The sequence below is a fragment of the Thunnus maccoyii genome, chromosome 19, assembly GCF_910596095.1.
Source record: "Thunnus maccoyii chromosome 19, fThuMac1.1, whole genome shotgun sequence".
Taxonomy (NCBI): domain Eukaryota; kingdom Metazoa; phylum Chordata; class Actinopteri; order Scombriformes; family Scombridae; genus Thunnus; species Thunnus maccoyii.
This window is the reverse complement of record NC_056551.1, coordinates 10,090,342-10,102,988: the sequence shown is the minus strand read 5'-3', so window position 1 is coordinate 10,102,988 and position 12,647 is coordinate 10,090,342. Positions and strand designations below refer to the sequence as shown.

The following is a 12,647-nucleotide window of genomic DNA, read 5'->3' as shown; positions in this document are numbered from 1 at the left end:
CAAAGTCAATGCCCTTTTTTCCATACCTAATTAGCTCCTTAATGGCTAATTCCACTTATATTTATGTGTGTCTTGGTAGAAATACTGAAAATTATTGTTCCATTAAGAAGAGATTAAGTCTTTAAGTAGCGTTAATATATTTTTGGTCACTTTGGGGCAGCAGAACAGCAGCTGTAATAAAGACTGAAAAAATACTTTTAAAACAGTGTAAAGTTGTTGTGGCGAATTTGTTAGCAAAATGTTACCTGTTGACACACCTAGCAGACACAGAGCAATATTAGTATTCATTTGGTGTCAAGTTTATTCTCTTTTTAGCTTTGTGTTAGTCCTCACAAACTCTTGAGGGAAATATCAGGGTCATCAATAAGACTGTTCAATTCATCCTGAATTGACTGAATAGTTTTTTGTTTTTTATTTTTGATTTTGATGAGCTCTTGACAATTTGAATTTCCTTTCGGGGATCAATAAAGTCTATCTATCTATCTATCTATCTATCTATCTATAAGGAGCTAAATGCTCAACCATGTTCACAAGCTAGTTGCCAACTTTGCTAACTCTGCTATTCGGTGCTGGGTAGGCACAGAACGGTAAGTGTATCAGAAATTGTTTGCTAAAAATAGCTTTCTGCTGCTTGTGGAAACTAAACAGTGTGATTGAACCAAAACAATAAAAGTTGTGGACCATAAACCCCCCAAAATCAATTGAAAGGTGCTAAGACAGCTAGAGCTCAGAGAGACTGCAGAGCTACACAATGATTCTTTGTTGGTTTGTCACTACAAGCGACACCTTTAACATTACACAAAGTCATTTCATCCATTATTTATATGAAAATATTGATTATTGCAACTTAAAGAGACTTTTGTCTTAGGGTGGTTTTTGCTTGACTACAGTATTATGCTCAGCTGTGGTGGTTGTTACTTACTCATCTCTCCTTAGCTTGACTCAGGTTCCACGATTAATTGTCATCAAGCATAAATGATTCCAATTTCTTTTCAATTTTCTGTTTTATATCATTGTAAATTAGATGTCACCTCTTTCTCTAGGATCTTGTGATGGACATTTGTCACAGTTTCTTGACATTTAATAGGATAAATTATTAATTTTACAAATCTGATATATTAGACAACTTGGTAAACAACTTGAAGGGTAGCAAGCTTGGTAGGAAATTCATTTGTCTTGCCAGAAGGCTTTTTTTAGAGCTATTTCAGCCAACTATTGCATATTGCTTATTTTCCAAATATACTTTACTCAACTTGTACTGTTAAGATTTGTTTTTGTTAAAATTTGAAAAAAAGATCATCACATAATATAAACAGCTTGTCAGATTGTAAGAATCAAGGCAAGTTTGCTGCTGCCTCAGGCTGTGTAGTTGATTGTTTTCTCAAAAATTCTCTACTTTTGGCAGTTCATTATGGTGGAAAAGACTTGCACCATGAATCATTTATAGCTTTCCACAGGGGACAGTTGTTATATTTAATGTATGTGTGGGAAAAAATATGAATAAGGTGAAATGCATAAAAAATGGTACTCCTAAATACTGTTGGCAGTGCACTGTCTGTCATTTTCATGTCACAGGTACAGTGTTTTATGGACCTTCAAGTGTAATGCGGTCTTGAACTCCCATTAATCTGTTACACTGGTGGATGTGTCAGTGTTATTGAGATAATACATGAACCAGAAGTATATTCTTTTTGTTTCATGTCATGTCCTTTCTTGTGTTTGATATTTAACCTTTTCATATTCTGCTCAGACATCACACTGTGTCACTTGAATGCCAAATTGTTTCTCAGTTTTATGAAATGGTACATTTGGAGATAACTGTTGCCGTCTGTTTTCATGACATTTTCATAAAGGAGACTAGGCGTTACATGAGTTTAAATAAGACGATCAGTCGGTGGTAACTAACCTTTTCAGTGCTGAAGCAGACTCTTGTGAGACAAATACTTCAAGGCTAGTTGTTTGAAAATGTTAAAATCATAATTTAGGCAAAACATCACAGAAATATTCACTGATTAGCATCCATGGATGAACTGACAAGGAACTTATTTTTAATGAAGTTAATTTTCCCAATGACAGTCACTGGAAAAAGGTACACTTAAGGTCCTAAAACTGACCTACATTATAAATGCAGCTACAGAAGCAAGTGTGGGAAGATGACATGTCATGTGATTATTTTCACAATTTCACAAGGCATACGTAATCAAAAGATGTTTTTGTGGATGCTTTGCATATGCATGATACAAGCAAATTTCAAACAAAATAATTTGTACACATGATGCCAAGGGTGGCCCATGAATAATTTTGTTTACGTTTAGGGTAAGGATTTTCCTGTAAGCAACCTAAGATTCATAAAATTATGTTTATGCTGCCTTTATACTTACACCAGCCCTTCTTTTTGGCCAAAGCCAAACTACATGGTTCCCTTAGTTGCAGTGTATTTGAGGATTAATGCCTTTCTTATTTGGTTATGTTGCCTTTGAAGATAGATGTTTCTAGGTCATTATACATTAGAAGATGAATGTTTCTGCCATGATGCATTTGATGATCTTTTCATTCCATATTTGCAAGCTTTATGTCAGTCAACGTTCAGGGGAAAAATATTAATTCCGCTTCCCTCCCAGACACAGCTGAATCCAGTGCAAAGCTTTAAAACATTCATAACTGTTTTATGTGTCTACTGTCAGTCCTTCTTTCTTCTTCTTTTTTAACATCAGTCACTCTTCTTACTCCTTGCCACAATGGAAGAAATAGATTACAGTTGCATTCGCAGAAGCATGTTGATGAAAAAGCATTCATGAGGGATGGAGGAAGTTTTGCTACCTGTCCTGGGGCTCAAAACAAACTCTTTTTATGAACACACACACACACACACACACACACACACACTAAAGGCCAAAACCACGTGTGCACACATATGCACTTCCTGTATGTACACACTCTCACTCACAAACACACACATTTTTGAAGCAGCCTGCTTCACCCAAGGCAGCTGGCAACGAGTTTCATTTTGTGTGTCCAGCAGCAGTTTTTCCATTAGACCTGATGTAATGTCCACACTATAATGGACCTGAAGAAAGGCTGCATTAAGACACAGTGGTTTATGTACACAGACCAGACTGGGGCAAAATGTTCCTTTGCCCTATATTGTGATGCTTAACTTAATGTTTTTTTTCTCTTCCTTGTGTGTGTGTTTTGTTACTTTCTTTTTTTGTTTCTATCTCCATCTGTGGATCTTTCTAAATCTCTTCCTGTATCTGCCTTTCCTCCGGGCTTTTTCTGTATGTTTCTATGTGTGCATGCATGTGTAGATTTTCATCGGAGAGGTGTCCATGTATGTGATGAAATCCACGCGGGAAGCTCTCTTGGCCCAAGAGAAAACCATTGTGACAGGGGACTGTTGTTACCTCAACCCTCTTATCCGTCGCATCATACGCTTCATAGGTAAGAAAGTTTTGCCAAGTACTCAAAACCGCCCCCAGCCTCTTCATGTTGATGGTATGCAGAAGCTGACAGGTCAGAAACACAATCACTCAAGAACACGTACGCGCACATCAAGAAATATTACAAGTACACATGGGTGCAAAATCAGGATTGTTGTTCTTGAAACAATTTTTAGCCCTTAAATTGAAAAGAATATACAAGCACTATTCATATATAATTTCTATGACATATGGAGTAAAATGCAAAAACTGATTTTTTGTCAAATATGACTGCTTTGTTGTAATTTAGATTTTGTATCTCATGAGATGTATTAACCATTTTTAAAATGGTTTTAATTTAAAAATTGAATAAGGTTTTGAATGGGAGTCTGGACTTAACACCTTTGATAAACTTCCATTTAGTTATTAAATATAATGGAAATGCCCATTTGAAACTATGTCAGCATGGTTGACATATGACAGATGAGGAGGCAGTTCTCAAAATTGTGTGCTCAGACCATATGATGGAGAACATCCTGCATCATCTGAGAAGTGGTTGATCCCCTCATAGCTCACATCATCCAACATGTGACTCGGCTTGTTAATGTGTTGCCATCAAAAAGGAAAATAAATGTTTCAAGTCTGATGATTGTGACTGACTACAATAATCTCATTGAAAGAGTGGATTTTTCTGACACGACAAGTCCCACCAGTGTTTGCCTGATCTACCTCCTCAGTGCAGTACAAAGACTCATATTCATTGACTATGTTTGATTTTTTTTTTGTGTGTGTGGGTGCGTGTAGCTAAGCAATATGAATGAGGTGACATTAAGGCACTGCTTTTGATTGTCTTTTGTTCAGTCTTGGATTATGTTTAAGTTCAAGTTCAATCTTCTGATATTTAATTTAGTACAAAACCATAGAACCACTGTTTATGAGGTTAAAAACTCAGTAAAACTCACATCTGCAACAGTGGTGTCATATCATGATTGTTCCTGTATGTTTCACAGTCTTTCAGTATAAGCTTTTAACCAGGAAGCCACATGCTGTGTATAGCACTGCTAAGCTGACAGCTGAATGTCAGAGCTGTCAGTTACCTGTGAGGGCAGCTCCAAAGCAAAAAGCTACTGATTTGGTCAGTGACACTGATGATTCAGTGCACTCAGTTCAGCTGGAGGATTTAGTGTTAAAGATACGCCGAAAACCTCTAATGGATTGTAAAGGACGTCAGTGATCTATCCCACAGATGAATAGAAAGAAGAAAAAAGATGGTGGTGTTGAATCTGGGAGGAGCATGGCTGGTTATTAGCAATAATTAATAATTATCAGAGATAATTGTGCATGTGTGTGTATGGGAGTGTAGATGTGTAGGTGTGTGTCTCTCTCTCTGTGTGTGTGTGTGTGTGTGTGTGTGTTTCTGTAGGTTTCATTGTCTTTCAGTATAAGCTTTTAACCAGGAAGCCACATGCTGTATATCATTACAACAATAATAATATTACTACTTAGTAATAGCACAATAGCACTTACACAGTTGCAAAATGCTTCTCACAACAAAAATAAAGAAAAAAGCAATAAAAACAAAAAATAAAAATACAAAACATTAAAGAACTTAAAACAGAAAAAAAGATAAAATGGTGAAAAAAGAGTAGGTTAAAAATTTCATTAAAAGGCCAACCTATAAATATGATTTCAGGAGCTGCTTAAAACAGTTAACAGATTTAGCAGATCTAATAGATTGAATGAGAAACTGTGGGGGCTACAGCTGAAAACACAAGGTCACCTTTGGGTTTAAAATGAGTAATGAAGAAACATCAAGAAGCAGTTTTCACCGTGCTGTACAGTGTGGGTTTGTGCTGCTTTCCACATCCTCTGAACCAGATTACCAGACCGACAGAACATTCAGAATCAAGCTGAGCTGCCCAAGTCAGCTCTTCAATGCCAAGACCACCTTACCTGCTCTCAGCCTGCCGTGAGTGCCCAGCAATCAGCCAGTGCGTCTGCTGACCTGTTTAACTGCTGTATAGCATCGCAGTTCACCAGAGACATTGTCTGTGCAGTACTGGGATGTTCCTCAGTAAATTAATAGTTCAGCTGTAGGCCTTAGTGAACATACTCAAAGACAGAATTATTCCATCTACCTATTTCATTATCGAGCATTAAACCACCATGTGCTGATTTCTAGTATATGGTATTTCCAACCTAGTTAAATCCATCTCTGATATAATAATTTTATTTAGACCACGTGCATGCCCTGAATCTATAATAAATGCATTTTACCTGAGAGAAGTTTGTCCTTTGTGTTAGTGAATGTGTTGGTAATATTAATTTCCAAACCCATATTCAGTACAACTGCAAGAGATAAGACTGAAAACTTTAGTTTTGTGATATTTCAAGTTCAGATGTTGATCAGAAAGGAGGTTTTGATGTTCCTAGCATAATGAGTAACCTCTTAAGCAAAGCAGTGAGGGTCAATCATAAAGACCTCTGTTTCTGTTTTTGAGTTAAGATGGAAATTTGAGACATCCAATCAGAGATACAAGGTAGACAGTCATGAAGGATGGTGAAAATTCTAGCTGCGTGTTTTCACCATATCAATGGTAATACATACTGTTGGAATAGTTGAGCAAGCGACTAAAAGGTGGCATACATAAAAAGAATAGGACAGGTCCAAGGATGGACCCTTGAGGAACTCCATGTAATAGGGTAACAGACACATAAGGGACACATAATTATTTTGATGTGAACATTAATAGGTATGAAAAAAAACCATCTAAGGGCAGTACCAGTTCAGAAGCCTAATTAAATGTACTCACTGAAGCTGCGTGCTGATAACGCTGACGACAAATCAGAGTGCTGGCCTTCCTGTATTCCGGGGTGCACCGTGCTTTTGTAGTGTTTAAAAATTGTATGGCTCGGAAGTTAGAGTAATCATCGATGTAAATGATGAAATCTATTGAAAAATCCAGCAGTTAAAGGGACGGAACCGAGGTGGTTCTTATAAACAACTGCATTGCCCCCACTACAGCATGTGGACCTCAGGGCACAGACTAAGAATAAAAGATTTATTCAACATTGATCAAATATTGAAAAGGCCCAAAACAACTGAAGAAAGGGACTTGGATGGCTGACACCAGCAAGAAGTTGAAATCACATTAGATTATGCTTGCCTAGATTTATACAGTCCTTAACTTCAACATTTGTATACACTGTTTGAACATGAAATGACCACGCGAGATTGATGAGGTCCATGTTAAGTACAACCACTCATGGACGTAATAAGACCTGAAAGAAAGAGTAAGGAGATAAAAGAAGACAGGAGGACATACATCCTCTTAAGTGAAAGATGAAATCATCTCAAGCATCAACTCTTTCACTCTTTTCAGTGCACAGGATGCAAAATACACTCAAAAACATAAACAGCTGGGCCACCCAAGGGGCTCGACTGGCAGAACACGTATCACATATTGTTATCACAGCGGCCAAGGTTTGATTCCGGCTTTGCTGCATATCATCCCCTCTTTCTCCACTGTGTTTCCTGTCTATCTTTACTGCTGCTGTCCAATACAGCAGAAATGGCAATATAGTCATCTTTAAAAGTAAAAACAAAAACAGCTTGCTTTTGGCATTTAAATGGATTAGGATCTCACCTTTTTCCTGGATGTCACAAAGGCCATCAAATTGTTCCCCACAAGTCCACAACCACTCATAGGAGTTTGAATGCAATGCCTGAAAGCTGGTAGGAGCAAAAGACTTATATTTTTAAACTTGTTATAAAGATAATTTAAACAAGAGCAGTGTGTTCAGATAATTAAGACAATTTACTCTTAACGTGAAAATATGTTAGATATGTGTTCAGTTTACTTACCATAAAGGAGATTCTTAGATCTTAGCGAAGCCACCAGCCTTTGACCTACTCTGAAGTATCACAGAAGCACTGAAACAAAGGTTCAAATGTTCTTCAGAGACAGTTTTATTAACTCAAATGCATGGATAGGCAAGAAGTTCTGCAAACTTCCTGTTAGTATCATAGATTATTTCAAATGAATGAGTGACCAAATCCTCTGAAAAGTTGCTTCTGGCAATAAAAAACAAAAAGCCAAAATTGGAAAACTTCTTGCACGTACTTTATAAAATCATAGTAAATTGCTTTGTGCCATTTTTAGAATTATATAATTGAAGTCAGTCTTCCCCTCAAATTGTTTGACCTAACTGAAAGAGTAGCCTCTAACAAAAATGACAAAAAATTAATTAAAAAAAAAAAATGCTGTTGCCTTGACCTTATTGTTCAAGTAATCATTAGGTATTAGTAATTCCACCAAAATGTACAATAAGCCAGTTCACATAAATTTAACAGAACCAAAAAAACTGCTTATTAAAACACTAAAGATAACTGAAAACATCAAAGAATACTGTTCTGAATGTCAGTGGTTAACAGTTAAGTTACAGTAAAGTGTATATTGTTCCATACAGCTAATGCTGTGTAAGAGTTCACGGTCTTAACAGTTCAATTGGATAAGTCCATCTTTAACATGTCTCTCTCCACTCATGATCAGAGAGATATATGATGTGGGTGATTACTCTTGCTTCTTGTTTTTTTGTGTTTCAACTTTTGTGCTCTTCTCTGGATTGATGATGAAGAAACACTTTTGTGAACACAAGAATTCATAATCAACCACAATATAAAGCGATTACTTCTAAGGGAGGAAATAATTTTTTTTTTTTTTACCTCTAAAGGAACTCAAGTGTGGAGCCCAGATCCACGGGATAGTGGATATTGAGGCAGTAATAGCTTCTAAACATCAAACAGATGGCAGAGATGAAGCTGGGGATTTAGTCATTCACAACCTTCCGGTCTCAGCATGAACTGCCTTGAGGCATAGCAGGAGGTTCCTGCAAAGAAGATACAGGTAGAAAATAATTAACAGCACATCCGCCATTACCATCCAAAAGTCATCTTAAAAAGTGCTAGTTGTGGTTCTTCCCCATCCAGGGAAGCTCATGGGTCAAACTTGGAGGATCTGTGACAGTCGTATGGAGGAAAATATACCGCTGGGTGGGGTAGAACCACAACTAGCACTTTAAAACATGACAGTGCATTTCATGTAATATTTCCTTACATTAGCATAGGCTCCTTCAGTAAAACTGAATATCAACTTACCACATACAATGATGCATGGTGTCACAGGCAAGCTTTCCACTTGTACTTTTTTTGCCAGACATGTTTCTTCTATATAGTGGAAGAGGTTCTCCTCTTTTTCATCAAAATAGGAGAAGGAGCAATATATCCTAGACATCTTCTGAGCAGCCCTCCGACTGTCCTCTCAGAATTTTCAGTTTTGTGACTGCCTACAAAACTTGTTTGCTGTTGTCTGCACAAATGGTTCTCATGAAGTCCATAAGCCATTTTACCTTTTTTTCTACGCTGGTGAGGACAATCTCTTTTAGTGATACCCCAGTGAGACTGTCATGCCAATCTCCTGGAACAAAAAAGGTCACTCCTCCATGAAGGATTACAGATCTTGTCCCTTGTGTATCTCTTTACGTTGGGTGTAGTAGGTGCACTTCATAAGAGTTTTTACCTCGTCTGGGCTGAAGTTAGTCTATTCACTGAGCACCTACATTTTGTCTTTCTTCTCCTGTTGGCTTTCTGGTGTCTCACTCACTGGCATGAATTTTATGTCCCACTTTATGCAGCCATATGTGTCCTGAACAGCTGCCCTTTGTTTGGCTTGGATTTCCTCTGTGTCATACTCATTTGACGCCTGTTGGTGCTTCATTATCGTTGGTGCTGAAGACTGCTTCATGTTTTCAATTGTAACTGTAACTGCTTGACCAGTGAGTGATATCCTGGTCCCACCACATCACCTTCTATGACATCTTGCAGTGACTGAGATACCATTTTTTGGCAACTTCTGTGGAGGCTTTGTTTACTAGGAGAAGCACAGGCATTCATCAACTCAGAAACAACAATCTGGATAATTTCTCTCCGTAGCCCTGGACTTGGCTTTTCCCCCTCTCCAAACACTGCATCAAGGCTTCAGGAAACTTGGAATCTGGAAGCTGTCAACCCAGTCTGCAGCAGAATGAGGAGCACATTGAAGAAGCTGGAGAGCTTAATGCTGATTGGCTGTGGATTTCAGTGCTCTGTGCTGTAAAACAAAAATAATGAAATTACAAAACGTACAAATGATGTTTTATCCTTGGTTATACTTAAAAATAAATTTTGTCGAAATGTACTTACTGGTTTGTTTCACCAATTTTCTCACTAGAATTGGTCTCAGTGAAAATTCTCAGTGGTCTCCACCCCCAACGGTTGTAGTGTCTCTAGAGACTAGAGCTAGAACTGAGACTGGGAGATCTAGCGACACTTTAGTAATGGCACTTCTTATGTTGCTTTGTTATGCATTATCCATTTTTGAGTATGAAAGTGTGAATAAAGCTCAGTTCACACCAGACTGACAGCCCAAGACATTCTTCAGTGTGACAACCCACTGTGTTTCAATAGAACCATTTAGTATCCACCCTTCACATAAGATGGCAATGGATAGAGATCAATCAGGTCACTGATGTTCAATCAGTGCATCTTTTCATTGTCTTTCCTAACTGAGTGCAAATGGTACTGAGGAAGGAATTCTATGTACATTGACACCAGAAAATGAACAGTGTATTTTTTTTAAATCAAAATAAGCACTAGTTCACCCATTTCCATGGAGTCAATGCTCCCTACATCAAGGAATTGTCCTTTCTAGTATGATGTTCTCTTGTACAGCACTTCTATTGTAACCTTTGTGTTGTTTTCAGTGAAACCAAATTGTCTGACTGCATCTTGAATGGCTTTACAGAGTAAAATTGAGAACTATCTTTAACTTGCAAGACAGCTTGACCCATTGATCCTGCTGAAAAATAAGCCTGCAATATCTGATGTCTTTCAGAGAGTAAAAACTATGCTTACTTTAAAAGCGCATTGTCCATAGTCAGATTAAGTGGCTGAATTTCAGAATCAGTATGGGGTAGTGACGTAAATAATGATGCTTTGGTTTATGGTTACTTCCTGGGAATAGAGCTTTTCTTGACTTGAATTGAATTATTGAATTATTCTTAAATATGAACATCTAGATATGCAACCTGAGGCACAGAGATTTTCTGAGCACATATGAACACACCCTTTGGAGGGGGCTCCCAACTTCTAAATTGGGAACCACTGGACTAAACTACCTAACTGTAGTAGTGTTAACCGTGGGGACAGTGCAGCGGGCAGCATGGCGGCTGAAAAGTCTGGGAAGTTTGGCGTGTTGGTGGCATTTTTAATTCATAGATTTATTTTAAACTTAGATACTGGTCCTAATACTTTCATAGTGAAGCCAGTACAAAGAAATTGCGTTCAGTCATCCCTTCACAATGACATAACCAGTAAAAGCTGAAAACAAAAACCAGTAACACTAGTTTAAACATTGAGAACAGGGTTACAACAGATAATAAAGAGGTGGTGGACAGTCTAAGTAATTGTTTTACATCAGTTGCCAGCAGGCCAGACAGGACAATATGGAGAGAGTCATGTCCATCAGTACTGCTCTGAGCAAGAGGTTCAAGCTGATAGCTTCACTTTGACACAGGTGTCTGAGGCAGTTGTGCTTGAGATGCTCAACAGGCTCCACTGCACCAAAGCAACTGACAATATTACAGCTATATTCTTAAAGATGCAGCTGAAATCATTACTCCATGCACCACCCATATTGTAAATCTGTCTATTGAGCAAGGTCTTTTCCCCAGTGATCTCAAACTTGCTACAGTGATTCCTCTCTACAAGAAAGGGAGTAAACTGGATCATGGAAACTATAGGCCTGTTTCTATCTTGTGTACACTGTCTGAGATGATCGATGGGTGGAATTTTCCATCTTTAGGGGTTACAGGTTGGAGTGACATTGGGTCAAGACGAAGCCTTGAGGTCACGCTGTAATTCTTAATCTCTCCTCGAGACGTCAGCTGTCTGTGATATTTTGGTGAAAGCAGAAACCTCTCTGATAAAGAGTATATCAGCATTGCCATGGTAAGCCAAAGCCAGAGAGGACCCTTCTAGACAACACAGATAGGTGGAATGTGTAGCCAAAATGTGTTGACAATGACCTGAAGCTCAATGCAACGTGATTTAAGATGTCACTGGTAAATTGCAGTCCTTTGTTTAGAAACTAGTGAACCAATTAGACTAATTTTTCATATCGTAGGTCGATCTGCTTGGGTTAAAGACTAACACTCAGACTTTCAGAAGACAGAACGAACAGAAGAGACAGCATCCAAGTTACACCAACTTGGATGTTCACTGTTTACGGTTCTCCTTGATCAAGTAACTTCAATAAACATTAACAGCATGAAGACATCAAAGGCTCGTTTGTGCTTCTCTCCACTGAAGTGTTGACCATCGCTCAGAAATATCCACAACAATTGAGAACATCATTATTAATCAGATTGACAACTTCCGGTCCTTACACAGTTTACTGTATGAATTTAAATCTGGCTTTTGAAAAATTCCACTCCACGGACACCTGTTTATTGTGTTTATCTGACTACTTCAGGAGTGAAGTTGACAAAGGGAATTTTTGTGGTATGGCTATGTTAGATCTACAGAATGCATTTGATGAGGTTGATCGTGGTATTTTACTGTCCAAACTGAAAGCCATTATTTTTAATGATGTAGCAGTCAGATGGGTTAGCTCTTATCTGAAAGATAAGAAGCAGATGGTAGATGTTGGTGGGACAATGTCTCATCCTAGGTCTATAGATTGTGGGGTCCCACAAGGGAGTGTACTTGGGCCAATCTTTTTCCTCTAATTTATAACTTACCCGAAGTCTGCCACTTCATGTGAACTCTTTTTATGTGCAGATGACTCTGCAGTAATGGTTTCCCATGAAAATAAACGAATAGTTGAAAGTATGCTGAATGCAGAACTTCTTAATGTCAGCAGTTGGGTGACTGCAAACAAGTTGTCACTCCATTTAGGAAAAACAGAATCCATATTGTTTGGGTCAAAGATAAAGTTGAAAGGTTCCCCTGGTTTTAATGTTGTTGGTGGCACTGTGCTTGCAGCTAAGGAGTCAGCCAATTACCTTGGCTGTGTGCTGGATATCCAGATATCAGGAATGGGCCGGGCTGAAAAGGTGCTCACCAAGGTCAATCAAAGAACATGCTTGAAACATCCCAGCAGACAATCGTTACATCTTAGTTTATACCCA

The 12,647-nt window shown here is 38.2% G+C and overlaps 1 protein-coding gene across 4 annotated transcripts in view; it reads left to right on the top strand.

The window, feature by feature from the left end:
• Positions 1 to 12,647, top strand: part of plppr1 (phospholipid phosphatase related 1) — a 66,623-nt gene that overhangs the window by 42,569 nt on the left and 11,407 nt on the right. For all 4 annotated transcript variants that reach the window (XM_042396040.1, XM_042396043.1, XM_042396044.1 and 1 more), the window contains exon 4: positions 3,309 to 3,441. In XM_042396040.1, coding sequence (XP_042251974.1) covers positions 3,309 to 3,441 — 133 coding nt within the window. The remainder of the gene's footprint in view (positions 1 to 3,308; positions 3,442 to 12,647) is intronic.